Here is a 21201-nt window from a genome sequence, read left to right on the forward strand (position 1 = left end):
CCAGTTATTTTTCTCTGCTCCGATCCAGCCACCCCAGAGCCGCCCCACCGGAAAAAGAAGAAAGAAAAAGAAAAAAAGGGGAGTGGGTCCCATCTCAACAAAATGGCTGGTGGTGCCCCAACAGAAGTTTGACGTGCAGTTGTGTAGTTTTTGGGGGGGGGGATGTCGGTAGAGGGGGTTCCGGACTCAGGTGGTCATCTCCTTTCTGTCTTCTATGGGTGCAATAATGGGTTTTCGGGGTATGTAAGCCTCAGTCATGCGATTGGTACTAGTTAGTTTGATTATAGAGATGGGTTCCCTTGAGGAAAATCGCATTCTGTCCCTGCTGTGCGTATACAAAAGAGGTACTTGTAGTTCGTTCTTAGTATCCGCATATTCAACTCGTTTGCAAGGGAAGGGTGGCATGTGGCAACATTGATGACCCTCAGTACGAGTAAAAGCGATGAGCCAATTAGATGCTCTTTAGTTCTGGTTTGCTGCTTCCTCTGACAGAAGCCAAATGGAAGAAGTTGCTTATCCACTTGGGCTGCCCAGTGGGCTCCGTAGTTCTTCACTTTGGATTCCTAGCTCCATTGATGTGGATCACATGGGCGCGTGGGTTTTCCTTGAGTGTGTTTTTCTTTTGTGGTCAATTCCGAGGACTGAGCTCTATGTTGTGCTGATCTATACAATCGGGGCTGAGGCTGAGATGAGATGAAATGGGAATATGTGATGGGATGACGGCGATCGGGGGTACAGTATTAGGGAAAACTCGGGTTGGGATTCCCGAGAGGGCATGTGAATCTCATCGACTTAGACTTACAGAGTACAGACTGGGGATGCGGTTCGCATCTCAGCTTTGTTGGGGTAAGCCTGATAAAAACTGATAAGCTCCGCAGCTTATGGCCGAGCCCATCTTTGATTGCTGTCTGCTTCCTCTTTGTCAGTCTCAGACTCTAAGCCAGTTTCACATGCCACTTTGTCCATGTACTCCTCAACGAATCAGAGGGACGGAGATATCACCTGGTGAAATATCGGCCTGCAATTAGTGGTGATGCTTTGGTTCCCTCGAACAAAAAAGGACAAACTCGGAAAAAGAATGGAAGGGGGATACAGGCAAAGAGTGCCAAGATGGTTGAGAAGCCAAATTTCTGCAGCTCATCGCTGATTGGACTCAGCGGGGCGGTGGGATGGGAGTGGGGCATACACTCCCCGGTTCTCGGTCCCTGGTATTGCACCAAACCGTCACACGTATTTTGCAAACCAATCTGCTTGATTGGGGATTGCAGATGCCGGCCGGCCACATGGAGATACTACATCCCTTCGATCAATGTATGACCTGATTAGCATCTTCCTCCACCTCTCTTCTGCGGCGAGGACCTGCAGAGGCGAGAAATTGACTCGCTCCTCAGCCACCATCAGTCGGACGACTATTAGTCAGACTCTCTGCCTCTCATCAGCCTTATCACACCAGACCAGACCAGACCAGACCCGACCAGACCCGGTCCGAGGTGGCGAGCTTCGCGTCCTCATCGGCAGCGTATGGTATGAGTACTTCGGACTGTAGTCTAAGTCAGTAGTCAGTCAATCCCTCGGCAAGTCAAGACCAGATCAAACCTGTGCTGTGCTGCGCGTTCATCACTTCAGGAAATGCACATCCATGCACCTAAGCATGCAGCTTTGAACCTAATCCCAGCTGACACAGCCATAGGCTCAGGTTCAGGCTCAGGTTCAGGTCCAACCTCGGCAATTGTAACTGTAAAGATCAGCCCTTGTGAATCACTGAATGCACGCCATCCACAAGAAGATGAAGCCGGTGGCCATGCAAGCTCGAACAAGTGCACGGAGCGATCCGAGGCAAATCATCGGCAGAAAGAGGAAGGAGTTGCAAATACCGTGGATGGGGCCATGGTAATGCCAAGCGGGGACTTGTCAGACATCTGACCAATAATGGCTGTCCCACCCGATGCAAAAAAGTCTGACGGGAGATCCGCCATACGGGAATGTTACAAGGGCCAGGAGAGGAATTTGTTTCTCGATGCTCGCATTGCAATTGTCCAAGTAGGAATCGGACAAAGTCATATTTTCACCTTTCCCTCTTTGCCTCTCTTTCTCTCAGGTCTCTCTCTCCTAACCTTTTTCTTTATTTTTGCAAATTACAATCCTTCACCTTTTTCTTTTTGCCTTCCCTATTTGATTGTTTTTTTCCCACACGCTCCCTGAATCAGTCAGTCAATCACCGCCTCCTTCAGCTCCCCTCTTCCCTCCCCCGGGTTCTACTGGGCTTGATCACCTTCTTATCACGCCTTATTTTTCTTCTTCCTCTCTCTCGCCTCCTTCCGTCTATCCTTTTTCTTTCCCTTCTCACCCCTCCCTCCCTCTTCTCCTCCTCCCCTCATCTTCCTCTCCCTAATCGGTCAAGGCTCGTCTTTGAGGTGGTCTGTTAGGATCATCTTGTTGTCGCCCTGCCTCTTTGTCCTTTCCCCCGGCCTAGACGCTCTTCATTGTGTGGAAACTCCTTTCGTCCAGTGTGTCTTGACGGTCACATCCTCGAAGCAGTGCTTTGATCAATTGGTGAGTTCAGATAGACTTCTTGAAAGTCCTTCCCCCCAGGAACCTGGCTTGAATTCGTCTAGCTCCTGCGTGGTGAAAGGGTCACGGCTCGTGTATGGAACAATTGATTTGGCTAACATCGTGTCAGAACCCTAGGTTTCTTTCCCCCTATAGAGCTTGCAGATTCACCAGAGGAAAACATACTCAACATGTCCTCCACGGCTCTCCCTAAGCGCGTTGCGCTGCACCGCAACCCTACCACCGACTCCTCGGTGGCCAGCTCCATTGCCCCATCCCCAATGGACAGCCCTCGCCAGTCTCCTTCGTCCACCTCGCTGTCGTCCCTGGCATCGGAGGCTGAGGCCCGCAGCAAGATGCTGGATACCTATGGCAACGAGTTCAAGATCCCCGACTTCACCATCAAGCAACTCCGTGACGCCATCCCTGCTCACTGCTTTGAGCGCAGTGCCTCGACTAGTCTGTACTATGTCTTCCGCGACCTGTTCTGGTTGGCCACAATCTTCTATGTCTTCCACAACTATGTCACTCCGGAGAACATTCCCTCCACTCCTGTTCGGACCGGATTGTGGGCCCTCTACACCATTGTGCAGGGGTTGTTCGGAACCGGTATCTGGGTTCTGGCCCACGAGTGTGGCCACCAGGCTTTCTCCCCCTCCAAGGTCTTGAACGACACCGTTGGTTGGGTCTTGCACTCCGCTCTGCTGGTGCCCTACTTCTCCTGGAAGATCTCCCACGGCAAGCACCATAAGGCCACTGGCAACCTTGCCCGTGACATGGTCTTCGTCCCCAAGACTCGCTCGGAGTTTGCTACTCGTGTTGGCAAGGCCATCCACGAACTGAACGAGCTCATGGAGGAAACTCCCATCTTGACCGCTACCAACTTGATCCTCCAGCAGCTGTTTGGATGGCCCTTGTACCTTCTGACCAACGTCACCGGTCACAACAACCACGAGCGTCAGCCTGAGGGCCGTGGCAAGGGTAAGAAGAACGGTTACTTCGGTGGTGTCAACCACTTCAACCCTTCCAGCCCTCTGTACGAGGCCAAGGACGCTAAGCTCATCCTCCTGAGCGATATCGGTCTTGCGATCACCGGAACTGTTCTGTACCTGGTTGGTTCCAAGTACGGCTGGATGAACCTTCTCGTGTGGTACGGTCTCCCCTATCTTTGGGTTAACCACTGGCTCGGTAAGTTTGCATTTCCCTGTTTTCTCCTGGTAAGATTAACCGCTAATCTTATCTGCTAGTTGCCATCACCTACCTTCAGCACACCGATCCCACCCTCCCCCACTACCAGCCCGATGTCTGGAACTTCGTCCGTGGTGCTGGCGCCACCATCGACCGTGACTTCGGCTTCGTCGGCCGTCACATCTTCCACGGCATCATCGAGACCCACGTTCTCCACCACTATGTCAGCACCATTCCCTTCTACAATGCCGATGAGGCCAGCGATGCCATCAAGAAGGTCATGGGCAACCACTACCGCACCGAGGCCCACACCGGATGGACCGGTTTCTTCAAGGCTCTCTGGAACAGCTCCCGTGTCTGCCAGTGGGTTGAGCCCACCGAGGGTGCCGAGGGCGAGAGTGCCGGTGTCCTGTTCTACCGTAACACCAACGGCATTGGTGTCCCTCCTGCCAAGGTTGCTCAATAGATTCGCCGTTTGGTCGGTACATAGAACGCGAGTCGATTTTCCTTTCCTCCCGGCGGAGGAATTGCGTCTTTTTCTTTTCCCCCTTTCATTTCACACTTTTTCGTGGTGCTCTCGCAGGATCGAAATGGCCACGACAAGAACAGCACTCGTCGGTAAACATCCTAGATCATCTGCTGCGAGTCTGATCGATTGGCATTCGAGCCGAAGGCGTATATGGTGCAGAGGAGGTGGAGCAAGACGGGTCGGTTTTTTGTGATTGTTTCGATTGTTTGATGTAAAGAAGAAGAAAACAAAAGCAAAAGCAAAAGCACAAGCAGTCTCAGCATCTATCCTTTCTTTCCTCAACCGGGCAACTCTTAATATTTTTGGGAGCCATTTTCTTGTGCCTTTCTTTCTTCTTTCCAGGCCAACTCATCATCTCTCATCATCTCATGTATGATTTCAAACTCATAGAATAATGTCTGTATTGTTTGAGATTCTCGCATCTTCGATTCGGACTAAGATTCAGGGCATCTCAGATGCTAGCCCCTTCTTAACTCTGATGTGATGTTCAACCCACCGCACCGTCACACAATGACGTCTGTAAACAGTCCCCAGCCAACCGTTACACAAATGACAAAACCTCAGCGTTGAACCTTCCGATTCCCATCGCCCGCATTGCGGGGAGGGAATGGGACGGGGATGGCGGGGTGTAGCACTGCACGCGATCAAGTTATCGTTGATCTGACCACTGCATCTTTGAGTCTAGACCCGATAGATACCCCAGTATCTCCAGCCAAGCTAGAGTCTATTTAGCTCCAGGGGGATGAATTCATAATAGGGATGAAAGCTTTTTGTGTTCAACATGAGTCTGGGTCGTGCAGGGGCCAACAAACAGTTGGGATATTTTCTGTGAATTCTGGGGTCCAATGTTCCGCCGCGGGCTTTCCGGGCTGTCCTAAGTTGGTGCGGTGGTGCGGTGGCGCTAGTACTAATGGGGTCTATCTCTATCTCTCTACCTATCTGACTGGCAGGCTGTGAATTGGTGTTTATCGGGTTGGTTGGGATTTATTCTTTGGTCATGTTTATTGTGGTTCTAGTCGGTTATGTACATGTACAGTACTTTGTTGGTGAGGATTTTGTTGTGAGCGGAGGTGTGGGTGGGAGTGCGAGGGAGGATTGAGGTATAATCGATTTGTTTGTGCAAAATCTATTTTGGGGGAATGGGATGGGATGAAAGTTGTTTGTTCAATTCTGTCGCGTGGAATGATATGAACGAAGGTTGTGTTATCCATGCGTGCAATCCACAGTGCATCGCGCTTTCACGCTTCACCGTGATTTGACGACTAGGAAACCACACCCCTGATCCCGCCCTTCCAGATCTCGAAGTCGACTTCGTCTTGAACTGTAGGCCGTGTTTGCTCCCCCGGGCCTGGCGCAGGGATGAATCCTCCGGTCCAGGGTGCGAAGACGATCTTCATTGTCCGGCGGACGGGTTGCGGCGCTGTGCGCCGGGGGGGTGGGGGCTGTTGTTGGGTTGTGCGCTGTTCGGCTGGGGCGCGAGGGATTGGTTGTTCTAGTTCTTGCCTGTCTTCTGCTGGTGCTGGTGCTGGTGCTGGCTCGGGGTGGGTGGCGGTTGTTTTGTCCTCTGCGGCGTCAACTGTCGGTTTTTCATTCGGGGCTCCGAATTCGGGTTCCGAGTCGGAGTCGGCGATTTCATCTCTCGCGCTTGTGCGTGTGATTGCAGGAGTTTGTTCATTCTTTGCGTCTGGGGGTTGGGGCTGGTCGGGGTTGCTCTTGGTCGGGGATCGAGTGTCTTTGTGAGCTGGACCTGAATTGCCCTCCTCATCTGCGACCACATCCTGCGTCGTATACGGTGCCTGGTCGTGGCGAAAGAACTCGTCCTCCCAGTCAGGCTCGAACTCGAATGCTTCCAGCGGTCGATTCTCCTTCTTCAAGGCTATTCGACACGCAATCTGCGTCGACCATACCAGTCCCAGCGTTGGAGTCTTGGAGGTGGACCTCGTAGATCGGAAGTGATAGCTCGGGAGTAGAGACTCTGGTGTATCGCCCCATCCTGTGAAGAAGCGTTGCTGGTGCGCGAGACTTAAGATCTCGTTCCGGACAGGGTTGCCGATGAGATACGAGCCGTCGAATTGTTGCTGTTGCTGCTGTGGATCGTCTTCGGCAGGGAAAGGCGAGGAGGAGAAAGGAGATTGGGAGGACGGGAGAAGCATCGCATTACTGTGGTGGTGGTTCATAGGGGTCAGGTCCACGTTGCTGGTCTCGGTGGGTCGATAGCTGCGGGGGACTGGGGACGAAATTCCTCCCCCGGCTTCGGTCCGCGGTGTTCGTTGTTGCTGTTGAGTGGAGGGTAGAGATGAATACGGAGTGGCCGCAGTGCCTGCGCGAAACAGATGTGAAGGATTGTCGCTTTCGATGCGATCTGAAACTTGATTGGCGACGACAATGGCAATGTCTTCGCTCACGGCGAGATTGCGCAGCAACTGGCCCAGTTTGGCGAGTTCACCGGAGCGGGTGGAGAGGCCGGACAAGTTGTGGGAGGAGTGTTCGGCTCGATAGTTGGAGGTAATAGAGTCGATGACGACGAGTCCGACGTTGTAGCGCTTGATCGCGACAGGGAGTTGGTAATTGAGTATGTGATCCTGGCTCTCGAGGTCCATTGCATTGATGGAGAGGACCTTTTCTAACGAGGGAGATTGATCCTTGGTCAGATCCGAGAGATAGGGATGGTAATCGATCAGCTGAGATAGTCGCGGTGTCGATAGAGGAGCTTCTGTGGAGATGTAGATAGCATTCTTTGCCAGGCCCCGTGGCGCAGGAAGCTGGACCGCCAAAAGGAGGGTAAGGAGGAACTGCGTCTTGCCGCTTCCACTACAACATGGTCAGTCCTCTTAATCTCTGTAGAAGTGCATCGGTTAAAGGTGACAAGAGCGCACACACCTCTCGCCCGTCACTTCAGTCACGTAGCCAGTGGGTATCCCACCATCGAGCAAGGCGTCTAACGCGGGGTCGAGCGTGCTGATAACACGCCATTGCGACAAATCTAGCGTGGTTGCTGGACCCGGAACAACAGGTATATCCTCGCTAAGGCTGGACCCTGGCTCTTCCGTGTCAGGGCCTTGGATCTCTTCGAACCCGACATCTTGGTGGAGGGCTCGGATGATCTGGGTGGACAATCGACGGACGTCGGCTGCGGGGACGTGGGCGCGTTTGGCGATCTCGAGGGTATCGAGGGTGATGAGATCGACCGTCGTGATGTGGTTCCGCTCCAGAGGAGGAAGAATATGGGAATATCGCTTGGTTGGGAAGTCCGGAAGGACTGATAACAGATCCATAAGCGTGAGGAAGTCCGGAGGGGCGAATGTCGAGGCGCATCGATTCGTTTTCCATTGCGGCGACGCGGAGAAGGACGCGGGCGCACGTGCGCTATGCCATCACTAATTGGAGTTCCCAATTAGGAATTTTCAACACTTCCGTCACCAAGGTTGATTTCTGGTTCAATCCAAGTTCAAGGTTCCAAAGATTCAAGTGTCAACCATATCCAATAACCCCCTTGACAACAGATTGAGGTCGGTGAACCTATAATTACATAGTTTCAGAGAAAGATTGTCATAATGGCCTATTCGAGTCGACGTCTTTCCGCGCTTCTTTGCTGAAGGAGTGTCAAGCTAGCTATTCGATCTATGATGCTTATAAAACAAGAGATTGACGTCTGGACCTTCGCATATACTTTCTCCTTTCTCGAATACCTGCGCACATGTGAGCAGGCTGTGCTATCCTACCTTGGATGATGGACTCCTACAAAGAGCCTCACGGCGTGAAGCTTCCGTGTCCTTGAATTATGCTCGGTCCTCTTTACCCCAGCAAGATGACCTTATGCACCCATATACCGCAGAATCCTAATCTCGGGCAACGATGATATCCGGAATAATCAATGCGGCATCAAAGCCGAATGGCAGCCTGTTACGAGCTGCGAGATTTGACGAAACCCCCCCGACAAGCGTAGTAGTGCAACCTTAGCGCGCGGCAATCCTCGTATTCCAATAACGGAAATGGTCACCAAAAAAAAAGCTGAAACTGGGATCATCGCAGGCCACCGAGCTTCCTGGTCCAAGGGACTTCCTCCTGGAGGATGAGACCATGATACATCGTCATATTCTGGGCTTGAGATCATCCTTCAAGGGTGCAATGATACTTCCAGATCGAGCGATTGTGGATGGAACGGTGCTGTATCGTACGTGTAGTGTGTGTGTGTGTGTGTGTGTGTGTGCACCGTGTTTTGAGCATGGGCCATCGCATTGACGACGGTGAGGTAGCAGCGTTACCTCTCGGGATCGGGTGGTGTTCCCGGTAAGGAAAGCTTCGTCTCGGAGGGGCGATTGGAAGCAAGGATGGTCAACCCGGAGAATATTGGCCTGGAGATATTGGTCTGGGAATTGCGGGGAGTCGGAACCGCGTTTGCGTTTCACGGGTGCTTTTTATGGAAACATTCACCCCAATGCCATGGTCCCTCCTTTGATTTCCATTCGGTGTAACTGTAGACGCGAAGATTGATGATTGAATGGACATTGAGCATCTGCGACTTGATCTAGAGGACTGGGAATGGTGAGATCTCTGGCATATGTCTAACAAGCCTTCCTCGGGTCTGGTTACTTACCTCGATATTGAGTAGGTGCAATTCAAGAAGTTGCAGGTTGGAAAGTGGGGTGTGTAGGGATGGCATCTCATCATTGGGGATGGAAATCCCAAGCAAGAAGCTCGGGTAAGATGTGTATGACGTGAGTGATCTCTCTCTTCAGGGTTGAGGGTATCTACAGGACAGCGCACGGACACGAAGTATGACACGATAATGCGTCGTCCAGGCGCCAGAAAAGTAGGAAGCACCTGGGCAGACAACGGTGCCCTGGAACGTTGATAGGAGGAGATGCGAACAAAGATCAACAACTCGCCCTCCGAAAAAGAGACAAAATCCGTTCTCTACGCCTGGTTCGACTACTGCCTTCCCTCCCCTCGCCGGGGGAATACGAGAATCGCGAATTGATAGATCACATTTGAAACTGGATCTGTCGATAGCCCAAGGGAAGCTACCCTGGCCAAATAACGGTCGGCTAGAACAGAATGAGACTAGTAACCTTGATCGTTAGTTCTGTGATCAATATTTTGACAGCAACATGATGCCCAGATAAACTAGGGAGGCGCCAATGGTGGGTTGGATGGGGCCGACTAATGTCTGTCTGTTCTTTGAACACGGTAGGATTTCCCCCGCTACAGTGCTCAACTAGATCAACTAGAGAATTGGCTATTGTCTTGTAATTAGGATCAGCCAGCTATTTCGATATGACCAGAGCGGCATGGGCGCTACCACTGGCCAAAAAGGTTTCTCCCTTTATCTCTCTTTCTTCAACTTATGAAGATCTGCGGAGGTATTAATCGAGTAGGGTTAGTTATGCACTCCTTGAATAGGGAGATATTCGTTAAATAGGCGCATCTTTACAAGGGGCCACGCTTGGACCTTTCAATTTTGAGGCAAGAGTTTCAGTTGGTAGAAACTGTTTTCCTAATGATCGATGCTGCATAGCCGATCTACATAACTTGACGCTGAAACCTAAACACGTCCGAGTTGCTCAGGACTGTTTGTTGGGGAAGTCAGGACCAGACGGGCTAGACCTCCCTTGGATTTGATTATGATCTCGTAGCGTTCGCAAAAAAGAAAGATTGATGCAAGAAGGCTTGCGGTGCCGGAGAAGGTACAGACGGTGGACTGGGGACGAATGGTGGTCGCACTGTTGGCAGCACAGCAGCATAACAGACCTGCGCCGTCGCGGTCGCACTGACGGTAACTCAGACCCTCTTTCTAGATGTGCTACAATCCATCGGACTTTTGCCATAACCCAATGGCAAATCGATTTCATCCAATGTGCATACGTTAGTTGCAGCATCAATGACCAGAAAGAGAAAGCTGGAAAAAGAAAAGAAACAAGAATTGTCGACAAGAACAGCGGTGGTCACTTAAGGAGTCGGTCGGCGAGCGTCAACTCCCTCCAACTGTAGGAACTCTTCTGGTGGACTTGGGCGAGTAGAACCCCCCGGAACCCCCACCCACATGAACAAAAGATGAATAAACCTGGGAAAATGCCAAATAGATCATGGGATCATGATGGCGACTTGGGGATGTGATGAGAAGTGCTAGCGAGTCAAAGTTTTCGTTCCGGTGACAGTATCATCAGACGAATCAATGCCAGGGTAGTCACAATTTGATCGTCCAGATCAAGGGAAGCTATTGGAGCAGTCCGTCAGATCAGCTTTCTCATGTGCCTGATGACCCCATGATTATCCTCTAGATTACCTCTCCAATTGTCGAGGATTGAACTGAATACAGATAGCCCATGCAAGTTGACTAGGGCGTTCCATGTTGGCAAGACCCGACAGTGTGGTTACTGGGTGATCCCTCGCCGAATAGCGCCAGCATCTTGCGTGATTTATGAACACAAACAGATCGACGAAGACTATCCAGGAGCCCAAGGGATAAGCAGGGTGCTGCGCAAGCTGCATATCATGTTGGCTTCATGTGACCCCTAAAACAGTGTCGGTGTATGGGGAGAAGAGGAACGGTGCGAAGCCCGCAGCCATCATCAGTAACTGCCCAATCCAGAAAACCCTTCGCAGTTGAGGACTACTGGCTGAACTTCCAGAAAGAAGAATAGGACTGAGTTCAGTATTGAGACTTTGATCGAAAACGCGTAGAAGCTCTACTGAGTGCACAGGCTGCATCTACCCGAGGGATGTGAGCTTTCGGTCAGAGAGGCGCCAAGTCGTCGCGCTAAACGGAGTATGATATATCTGTCCAGAAGACGGTAGCCCCTGAGGTCGAAAGCGCGACGTCGCCTCAAGCATTGACCGGACAATATCGTCAAATTCTCGAGCAAGCTCTTTTCCTAGCTCTAGTTCGGACAGCATTGACGATTGATGAAGCGTTGAGCAGTAACGGGTGGTGGATTCGGTGTCAGACATACGAGGAGGTATTCACCATTATCCTGCAACGATACTCCTTAGTGGAACTAGTGATACTGGGTCACTGATGATATCAGATGTAGCTCATTATTACCACTAAAGTGACCGAGATGCCGAGTGGCAGTGGCATTTCGATTCGCATCCGCCAATGCGGGCTAGCCTCTGCAAGGTAAATCCGTGCAAGCGAGACGGACTGGTCTTTGTCCCACAAGCACGACTCTCCATTCCTATGCGACAACTATCTTCTGGAAGTTGTAACTCGTTGTATGGTTCCAGCCCGCCCACCTCGAGAAAGTGTCAAGAAGAGCCCGAGTCAAGGTGGTTGGAATGGGGCCGCTCTATTCGGTGCGGACCGTCCAGGTGGGGCGGAATGAAACTTCCCAGCGTTTCCACTGTTCCACTCAACCGCTGTCTTCAGCAAGTGGCAGAGAGGGGGGGGGGGGGGGGGGGGGGGGGGGGGGGGGGGGGGGGGGGGGGGGGGGGGGGGGGGCACGGCCGCACGAGAATCCAGCGCTCATGTACGATGATGATGATGATCGAACCTCGAGCCGATGTCTGGCGGCCCTGCCGAGTATTGTGTGTGTCTCGAACTCTGAAGGAATAAGTGGGTCTTGACTGCCACTGCCAGACTATACTGGTACGGTACGTGGTTGGTCCCGCCATGGGCAGACAAGGCTAGACTGTGAAAAGTGTAAATTGCCTGAAGGACCATGGCATGGATCAAGGATCAAGGATCTGGGATCATGGATGGCACTGACCAGAGACCAGAGACCAGGAGTCGGAGTCGGAGCGCTGGGACCACCCGTACCAGATTTGATCCTTAAGCAGGTAACCTTAGAATTGGACGTACCAACCAGTACCTTACTGTTTCTGGTCCCAGAAATCGTACTTTTTCCCCGAGCCTGCCAGCCTGCTGGTAGTCTAGCCTGCTGCAGATCCGAATCCAATTTTATTCTGGGGGCGGTGCTAGACTGCTGCTGATGATGATGATGGATTTTCAAACCCCGACTCCTACCTAGTCGAGTAAGGATCGGCGGTACCTCGATCGGTGCCAGATTTGCTTTTCCGCTCCATAGTCCATTACTCGTTAGCAATTAAGGTTTTCTCTCCTAGGTTCGGCCGGTAATAATGGTTCCGTTCGGCGATTTCTAGTGCCTAACAGTAACCTGGTTCCTACCACCAGGACCACCACACCATGATTACACCGCGCAGAACATTCAAGGAAGAGGGGGGAAACGGTTTCACTCGCTTCGTAATGGCTCCAGCCCTAAGTAAGTCGAATAGTCAGGGCCCATACGATGGAATCCTCATTCCGGTAGATAGCGTTCGGTGCCCTACGATGGATCTTCCCGGATCCATGGAAGATGATTCTTATTTCCTTTTGACAAATGATTGGTTTGGCCATGTTAAGTGCGTATGCAGGCTGCAACGATAGCTCGAAGAAGATAGCATGGTGCCACTTTCTGCTGAAATCGGGCGGCCTTATTTTTTGCTGCCAGGCTCGGTCGGGTCAACCCGACAGTGCAGTGGCGATGGACCGTAGGGATATTCGACAATCGCTCCAGGGAGGGACCTTGCGCTCGAAAATAAGAAGGTTCTCAGCAGCTTGAATGTAAACAATTTGAGGTGAGTCCATGGGGAAACACTACCACCTGAACCAGCAAGGCGCTGGGGGTGCATCTGCAGGATGGCAGGAAAGCGCGCATTGACCAACCCCCACTGGCCGTTTGTCATGTTTCTCTCCCGGACACCTGGGAAAAGTAACCGATCCGCTGGACTGGGTATCATGAGCCCGATACCTAATCCGTGGCATCTATCGTCCTCCATGTGGTCCAAACCGACATGGGTAGAACTCGGGTACGCACTTTGTCAGTCTGTCAAGTGTCAACAGCATTCCCCACCATGCTCTCAACAAGAATCCGACCTCACAGTGGAGAGGACCAGTCACCGGGGCGCGGTCGGAACAATTGCAATCTCAAGTGCTGATTCATGTCGAAGGGTCATACCCTTCCAGCTCCTATCGTCACTCGTACACCAATCATGCTCCCATCAGCACACGGTCCTACCTGCAGAGCCTACCTAAATATAGGTGATCACAGGTCTTCCGTGCTGGGTGAAAGGCAGGTCCATACCTCTTCGAGCAGGTACCTTGCTTTGAGTTCGCAGGGATCGTGTCAGGGGGAGACGTTCTCCGCGCGTCTTACTGGTCATCGCAACCTCACAGCCGAGCAAAAACCGCCCTACAATCCAGTTGGGAGAATGATAGTCCAATTGCCTTGATACTGTAATTTGCCTGTCTGCCTGCCTGTCTGTCTGCCTTCAGTGTACAGTATTGTAAAACAAGTAGTCGAGCAACACTTGCTAGTACTCTTTCAGGTTAGTATCTCCGCTACTGACGGACTTCTGTCCATTGAGGTCGCATCGCTTAGAGAACAATGACCGGATACTAGGCTGTTCTTAGCTAGCTAGCTCAATAGCTGCAAAGCTTACTTATCAACGCTGCTGGATTACAGTTACAACCGTGGCGGTTTGGGTGGTAAGAAGAAGATTCCTTCATTCATCCGGGGGTTATTCCGTCCTTCAGTTCGGACGACGACTCGGACATCACGGCCGTGACCCTCTTCGGGAAGCCCCAGAATCAGTCCGTCAGTCCGTCAGGTCAGTCAGCCCCACTAACAATACTACCTCATAAGGATTATCATTGTTATTGATTATTGATTTATTCCATTTCTAGTTTCTCTTCCTTCTAGGTTTTTTTTTTTTTTCCCTCCTTTGAACTTGGTTATCTGTTTTCTCTTTTTCTTCGTGCTATATCTCCCTTGTTTTAATTATTTTACTGCTCTTCTCAAGTGCATCATCCCAGCACCCACCCGGTCGCAGTTACAAACGGGAATAAGAATGAATGAAGTGCCATCGGGCCCATTGCCTTAGACAGTGGATCAGCCAGTCTAGCTCGTCCCAGTGTCCACCCCTCCGGCTCCAGCTAGTGCCGGGTTTAGTTCTTCAACCTTCAAACCCGGACTGTCGGTTAGTACATGGATGGGTTGGTTGGTACTTGGTAGGCAATCCTGACTTTTGGACTGATCAATGATGGACTTGTCAATGGAAATATCCTCTCAATAGAGTCAACACGTTTAATGTTTTCTATGGAGGTCCACTACATTTAGGCTGATGACATTCACTTACATCTTTAATTATCTTTTTTTTTTTTTCTTTTCACCTCCTCTTTTGCAGCGACCCCCGGGGAGAATAGAGTTTTGAGGATGATGAGAGATGATACGATACCGTTCAATTCCCGCCATTCATCAGACCGAAGAGCCGGAGGTGGGCCGCCCGATCCAGAAAGTTGAAAGCAGGGTAAGTAATGGAACTTAATGAATATTCGATCACCCCCTCTTCCTCCTTCTTTCCCTCTTTCCCTCTTTCCCTCCCTCCCTCGGCGACTTGCTTAGTTCAAGTTATAGTAGTTTGTTAGTCTGCCTTTTAGTACTCCGTAGTGGTGAGTAACTTAGCAGTCTGTCCTCCAGGCTGTAGATAAACTCTTCATAATACATACACAGTAAGTACACGGCTGACTCTTCCACTCCCCGACTCCCATCTCCCTCCCTCAATTCTCCCACCCCCCACTCCCTGTGAGTGAATCTAGTCCGGTCTAGTCTGTCCCGTCACACTCTTTCTTCATCTTCCATCCCCCATCTTCAACTTCCTTCTCCCTCCTCCCACCCATTTTCACCCTCCCTCTCTCCTATTCTTCTGGGAAAACTTGCACGGGTCAATCGCTCTGGGCTATTTGTTGTCATTCCCCAGTTTGCACTTGTCCGTGGTCGGTTTTTCTATTCCCCTCTTTCCTCTCTTCTTATCCGTGACGTCTCTTTGCTATTTCTTCCCCGTCTTCCCTGGCTCGGCTTCTGCAGCGGATTCCTCTCGTTTTGCCGCGTCTCGCCTCCCCTCCTCGCCTCCCGTTTCACTCAACCGCAGGGTCGGTTGCGTAGCTTTCCAACACAAACATAATTCCTGAGTTGAGGGTTCGCAAAGGTCGCTACACGCATCGATTTCCGATTTGACCACAGTGCTACTTGCATCTTCTCATCTATGATAGTCTCAACGTGAGTTATTGGTCTTTTTTTTCCACTCGTTCGCCTTCGCTCTCAAGTCTCCACGGAAATTGCTATGAAGGCGTCGCTTGTTCAGTCCACTAACCGCCCCTTCAGATCGTTTGATCTGTATTAGTTAATCATCATCATGGCTGCCAGGCCTCCTCCATCGCCTCCGGCCAACGAGACGGAGCATTTCGTCAGTCGAATTACCCGTGAGGGAAAGAGGCTCACATACATGCTGAAAGTGATGCAACAACCCGAGCGGGCAAGAGCATGCGGTGCTGGCGCCAAATGTACGCTTATTCGGCCGCACCACATAATATAAATCATGCAGAGACTGATGTTAATTGTCCTTAACAGCTTCTGCCGACCGCCGTCCTGTTGATCCCCCACCGGTTGTGGAGTTGCGTATCTACGAATCCGACCCCAACGCCGAAATGCCCGGTACGGACATCACTTTCGCTTATAACGCCAATTTCTTCCTTTACGCTACCTTGGACAACGCACGCCCAATGGCACAAGGGAGACTTGCCCCGGCTCCGACTTTCCCAGTCCTCACCGGCGTACCCGTGGCCGGAGTCGCCTATCTGGATCGCCCAGCTCCGGCAGGGTATTTCATCTTCCCGGATCTCTCGGTGCGTCACGAAGGTCTTTACCGGCTCAGTTTCCATCTTTACGAGGAGACCAAGGAGACCAAGGATACGGATGGGGGGTCGCCGATCCAATCGCCAATGCTCAAGACAAATCCCTGCAAGCCTACGACGCCGAAGTCATTCTTGGAATTTCGTCTCGAGGTTGTCTCGGTCCCATTCACGGTTTTCAGCGCCAAGAAGTTCCCTGGCCTGACAAGCAGTACATCTCTAAGTCGTATCATTGCGGAACAAGGCTGCCGTGTCCGAATCCGGCGAGACGTTCGTATGAGACGTCGCGGAGACAAACGATCCGACGACTACGATTTCGAGGACGATAGAATGATTGGCAGCCGGCATGATTATTATTCCACGCCTGATACTTTCCCGGCCCCGGCGGAACGTCAACGATCGACCAGCATTATCACCGTTGATCAAGCTTTCGTACCCGAGGCCTCGCGCCGGCCATCTGCGACGGAGTACGGCATCCAGAACTCGCAGCCCTACCAGCGTCCTATCCCTCATGCGCCAGCACCACTCCCGTCTTCTACTCCTTCTCCCGCTGCCCCAACTGCATCCTCGGCTCAGAGCCCCGTGTATCAATCCCATTTATCTTTCGGGTCAACGCAGACGCAGTATTCCGCCCCCCAGTTACCAAGAATGCCGCCATCGGGATCGACGCCAACCACCGCGCATTCACCTCACCCGACGCACTCTCACTCGAGAAACCCTTCAACCAGTACCGAACACGAAAAATCCTCGGTTGGCTCGATCTCCTTACCACCGATCCCTTTACCGCCTATGCGTTTGGATCCGCCACAGCCAACGCCATCGCCCACTGAAACGCGTTCGTCCGATCCTTCCGTATATCAGGCAGCCGCTCCATCTACGACCGTCCGGCCTACACTCAGCGTTCAGACCCTTCCGCCGATCAGCTCCTTTGACATCAAAAGCAATATTCCTCAGTCGCGCAACAACACCGCTTCCAGTCCTAATACTGAGGTAACACCGAGCAAACGACTTTACTGGGACACGACTCCTGGATCAACAACATATTTCAAGCGAACACACGAAGAATCCTTTGGCCATGCCGAGCGCCCACTGTACAACGGTATGCGCCCAGATACAGACACATACCCTCATGGCGACCGACGACTTCCCGATGCCGGCCGGGAGGCATCGTACAGCCTAGCTCGGGACGAAATGGCATATAAGCGAGCCAATGGCAGGATAGTCACCAAGATCTCTCCGGCTATGCAATAACATCGACCCAGCTGCTAGCATTAAGCTTTGCTTTTTTCTTCTTTTTTTCTCCCTGCGAACTTTGAGGCATCATTTTATATAGGACGGCGTCTTGGCGAAGTTGGCCGTTGAATTGACCGATAATCTTCTTTTCGCGTGACGAGGATTTTTGGAAGGGCAATTTGATTCAAAAAGAGGAGGGTTTTGTTTTCATTTCATTGTCATGCCAGCAGGCATGACGTCTATACCACACTTTTACTCTTCTTGTTTTACCTTCTGTTGTATATGACCCTCCGTGGATTTCACTCGATACATATTCCCCCAATGTTTGTTATGTCTTTCAGTTGGCAAGTGGGATGATGCAGCCATGCCCCGATTCGCTAATGCGACACATCTACTGGATTGTGACTCTTTTCCCGCCATCGGTCTTAGACCACTTATATGGCTGGCAGATTTTAATATAGCCAGGTTGTGATTTGTAGCGTAGATCACCGTGTCGTCTGTTCATTCATTGTCGTCGCTGTGCTACGCACCGAAGAGAGGGTTCACTGTCTCATCAACTGAGACCATCTGAATGCCAAAGATGTGGCATGTGAATCCATAAACAAGAGAAATCGCATAGGGATTGTTGCCCTGCATTCCGGAACGGAAGAAGGAGTTGATTTGTCCATTCCTGTTGAAGCATGAGAAATTTGAGTAATAGGACATGAAGCTGAGCATAACTGGGAAACTCACAGACACGGGAACAATGAGGATTATAGGTGAATCCACTGAATCGGCCTTCTCCCACGGGGCGCAGAAAACGGCTTGGGGCGGGGCTTGGCGCATGTGCAATTTTGGTTCCTTCCGGGGTAATTTTGCCTAAAGGTAAACAAACCGGGAGCCCGCCGAGGTAAACAACAACCACCTCCACCATCACTACCCAAACCTCAATCATCATTGTTGTCGACCAACTCACTTCTTTGTTGTCATTGTCACTATCAGCACGGCCTTACTGCTTTTTCCCTCCCTCTCCTCCTCCACTTCTTCCCCGCTCTGCTCTTCCCCGGGTTTCTATCCTGCTTGTCCTATTCTCTCCAGATCCCTGACAACGGAAGAAGATAAGATCGACTGAGCCTGCATCTGTCTAATCGCGTGCCAAAAGAGGAAGTGAGCAGGTGTTGCAAGTGGGTAGAGGCGCAAGTGGATGGATGCAGTAAAGCAGTGGGGGTAGTTAGGATGACAGATCGCGCCCTTGGAGACTGCACCGTCCAGGTTAGTACATTTAAGGGTTCCTCCCTTCTTTCCCCCTCCCCCTCCCTTTCTATCTGTCGGATTACTTCTATTCCACCTGCTCCTCCTGTCCTGTCCTATCCTGTCTGCGACGCGCATTCTCCCTTGCGCAGCGGGTGTGTCACCTTCCCGTCGCGCTCACAGACATAACGATTGGACTAGTTTTGAATGAAGCTCCATCAATTAACACTGTCACTCTGCCCGATCTCCAGATCCCGACCGACAACCGCATAGCCGTAGCCGTGATGGGAGCCGATGCGATTGAGACCGATCGCCAGCTTGAACGATCCCTTCAGTCCCTGTGCGCCGACCACCACGTGGCCTATCGCATATCTCCTCGTCGCAAGCATGCGCGTACCATCAGCGACTCGACCGCCGACGATGAATCCGAGTTCTCGTCCGACAGTTCCGGCCGATTCGACGACGCCGAGGAAGCAGATTATCCTCTGCGAGCGCAGAGCCGTTCCCCGTCCGTCCACTCAGCGAAGCGACGTCGGTCCAACGAGTGGCCGCTGCAACTGACGGACGGTGAGGAAGCTGCTGCTCCCATACCACAGGATGATGTCCACGGAGCTGCGAGTGCTAGCAATAAGACGGGAGGTCATCGCAAGCCGTTTCAGACTGCCGAAGGCAAGCTCTCAAGCTCTCCGCGGAGCTCGATGGGGTCCAGTCGGTTCGGCCGCCAGAATGGCTTGTCTAGTCGGGGCCGACGGTCGCGCTTTGTCGAGGGAACGATGAGCGACAGCGTGAGCGAGAAACCACCAAGTATTTTCCTGCGCGATGATGCACGCCACAATGGGAGTGGCCCGGCACCGCAACGAGGATCGGGTATTTTTCGATTTGGGAAGGCGATCGCGTCCGCGTTCAATCCCTTTGGCGTGTGGGGGTGGAAGGGCAATGCGGAGGCCACCAAGCAGCCGGAAGATCCGCTTGCTCAGGCGGAGAAAGCCTACGCGGAGCTCAAGCGCTCCGGGTACAAGGGAACGAATAAGGGCAGCTACATACGGAGCTTGGATGGCGAATCGGGGGTTCCCGCAAAATCCTGGAATCCCATTCCAGAGCCAGCAACTTACCCGCCCGTGGTGCACCATTCGAGGCAGAACTCGTGTGAAGGACATGAGTCCGGAGGCTCCATTCGGTCCTCGTTTCAGGAGCTGCGCAAAGCCAAGTCATCCTTGGGGATTCCTCATATCAGACGTTTGGACTCCAACAAGTTGCCCTCCGAAGAACAACCGGAGGGTGCGGAAGTGCGACGACAGAAGTCTCGCAAAGAGCTCCAGCGACAGGCCAAGCTGATGAAGCGCGTCAGTGACCTGGAGCTCAAGCTACAAAGAGCTCGTCGGGAACTGCGCGACTTGGTGGGCGAGGAAGAGAAGGAGGTGCTGGCACCGACTCCCTTTCCTGACAAACCATACTCCCGCAAGTTCGTCCCTGGAGCACTTCCCTCGTTGCCGTCCGAGCGGTTGCTGCACGATAATAGCCGGCCGACATCCCCGATCTCCCCTCGAGCCGTATCGACACCTTTGATCTCCCTGGCGGAGAATGTCCACCAAAACGAGCCTGCGGAAGCGCAGTACAGAACCACGCCAAACAAGCAAATAGCCGGAGCACAGCAGCAACAATCTGGTATGACGCCGCGCACACCCAAAGAGTCCCAGCCCCAGGGCCCCCAGCCCCAATCGTCTTTGACCGCAGACAGTCCCTCGCTCAAACGCAAATCGCCAAACCCTGCATCAGTGAAAAAGTCCCAGTCTGAATCGAAGCAACCCATGGACGACCGCCACCATTATCACGCAGCAAGCAGTACACCCACTCCCCGCAAGCCCAAACTCCCCAAAATGGGCCCCGGTGATAGCCCCGGATCCGTTGAGCGGAAGCAGTCCGGCACCGGTCGTTCACCCAATACCACCAGTGAAGAGCGTGGTCGCCGGCGCTCCACGCCTCTCCAATCATCGCCCAACAACCCCCGATCCCCTTCAGTAGCGGCAGCGCGCAGACGAGCCTCGAATTCCAGGAACCGCGCTCCGCCGTCTCAGCCAAGCCTGCGTATGAAGAAAGGCCGCCCGGATCTGCGGTCGGTTAGTGCAGGCGAGAGCCTACTGCTACTGAGCCCGGAAGAGGCGGAGGGCCCCAACAAGGAGAATCAACAGGCGCAACTGCAGCAGTATAGCAGTAGCACCGCGCTAGTGAAGTCGGATCTCTCCGAGGAACTGGTCATGGCCACAGCTCTGACGACCGGGGAAGGGATGGCAAGCCCCAGTCCCAGTCCGTCTCCGAGTAAGAAGAAGTCCACGCGGTACGATTACATCCCGCCCGTGCCACCGCTGCCGAAGAATCTGTCCGCGACGGCCGCGAAGGTCGATCGACGCCTTGCGAAGGAGATGGGCAAAAAACGGGAGGCGAGGGACCGGGAGAAAGCACAGGCGCGGCCGGCGCAGTCGCCGTTGGGACAGCGGCCCGAGGCTGTAGGGCCGGGCAAGCGGTCAGGCTCCGGTGGAGCACACAGCTTTCAGTGGCCGGAGGATTTCTTTTGACTCTCGGAGTGATCGCAGGGTGACAGAGAGACTTTGTCCGGCCCAACGGGGGTTCCGGTGTCTTTATACCCTTGCCTGGTGTGTTAGGGTGTGGTGTTAGGGTGTGTGTCTTGGTGTAATCTCTGCTGGTCATTGCCATGCACCAGTCATCCAATGGATCTTGGGTAGTTTATCGGTCGGTCGAAAGGATGTATTGGTTCTACCCACAC

General features: G+C 52.5%; 4 protein-coding genes across 4 annotated transcripts; all 4 read left to right on the top strand.

Moving 5' to 3' along the window:
* The first annotated feature begins 988 nt into the window (after positions 1 to 988).
* Positions 989 to 1996, top strand: BO97DRAFT_105160 (uncharacterized protein). Its single transcript, XM_025689864.1, has 3 exons — positions 989 to 1311; positions 1392 to 1551; positions 1691 to 1996. The coding sequence occupies exons 1-3, from the start codon at positions 1111 to 1113 to the stop codon at positions 1921 to 1923; spliced, it is 594 nt and encodes a 197-aa protein (XP_025550287.1). The 5' UTR covers positions 989 to 1110; the 3' UTR covers positions 1924 to 1996.
* Positions 1997 to 2520: 524 nt separating this feature from the next.
* Positions 2521 to 4615, top strand: BO97DRAFT_105208 (oleate delta-12 desaturase odeA). Its single transcript, XM_025689865.1, has 3 exons — positions 2521 to 2553; positions 2681 to 3738; positions 3798 to 4615. The coding sequence occupies exons 2-3, from the start codon at positions 2742 to 2744 to the stop codon at positions 4202 to 4204; spliced, it is 1404 nt and encodes a 467-aa protein (XP_025550288.1). The 5' UTR covers positions 2521 to 2553; positions 2681 to 2741; the 3' UTR covers positions 4205 to 4615.
* A 10425-nt stretch (positions 4616 to 15040) lies between these two features.
* Positions 15041 to 17475, top strand: veA (sexual development activator VeA). Its single transcript, XM_025689866.1, has 3 exons — positions 15041 to 15324; positions 15430 to 15608; positions 15676 to 17475. Exons 2-3 carry the CDS (start codon positions 15461 to 15463, stop codon positions 17205 to 17207), a joined length of 1680 nt encoding a protein of 559 aa, XP_025550289.1. The 5' UTR covers positions 15041 to 15324; positions 15430 to 15460; the 3' UTR covers positions 17208 to 17475.
* A 597-nt stretch (positions 17476 to 18072) lies between these two features.
* BO97DRAFT_392642 (putative nuclear RNA binding protein) lies at positions 18073 to 20992 on the top strand (the record flags this gene model as incomplete). The annotated part of the gene is made up of 2 exons (XM_025693878.1): positions 18073 to 18440; positions 18671 to 20992. Exons 1-2 carry the CDS (start codon positions 18405 to 18407, stop codon positions 20990 to 20992), a joined length of 2358 nt encoding a protein of 785 aa, XP_025550290.1. The 5' UTR covers positions 18073 to 18404.
* Positions 20993 to 21201: the final 209 nt, after the last annotated feature.

Source organism: Aspergillus homomorphus, assembly GCF_003184865.1.
Source record: "Aspergillus homomorphus CBS 101889 unplaced genomic scaffold BO97scaffold_24, whole genome shotgun sequence".
In the NCBI taxonomy this organism is placed as follows: Eukaryota; Fungi; Ascomycota; class Eurotiomycetes; order Eurotiales; family Aspergillaceae; genus Aspergillus; species Aspergillus homomorphus.

Bases quoted from the DNA above. Each gene is read 5' to 3' on its own strand.
- BO97DRAFT_105160 (XM_025689864.1), top strand. From the start codon at position 1,111: ATGGTTGAGAAGCCAAATTTCTGCAGCTCATCGCTGATTGGACTCAGC. The intron at 1,312-1,391 runs GTATGACCTGAT...CTCGCTCCTCAG, and splicing joins ACTACATCCCTTCGATCAAT to CCACCATCAGTCGGACGACT. The intron at 1,552-1,690 runs GTCAGTAGTCAG...ACACAGCCATAG, and splicing joins TACTTCGGACTGTAGTCTAA to GCTCAGGTTCAGGCTCAGGT.
- BO97DRAFT_105208 (XM_025689865.1), top strand. From the start codon at position 2,742: ATGTCCTCCACGGCTCTCCCTAAGCGCGTTGCGCTGCACCGCAACCCT. The intron at 3,739-3,797 runs GTAAGTTTGCAT...CTTATCTGCTAG, and splicing joins TTGGGTTAACCACTGGCTCG to TTGCCATCACCTACCTTCAG.
- veA (XM_025689866.1), top strand. From the start codon at position 15,461: ATGGCTGCCAGGCCTCCTCCATCGCCTCCGGCCAACGAGACGGAGCAT. The intron at 15,609-15,675 runs GTACGCTTATTC...TGTCCTTAACAG, and splicing joins ATGCGGTGCTGGCGCCAAAT to CTTCTGCCGACCGCCGTCCT.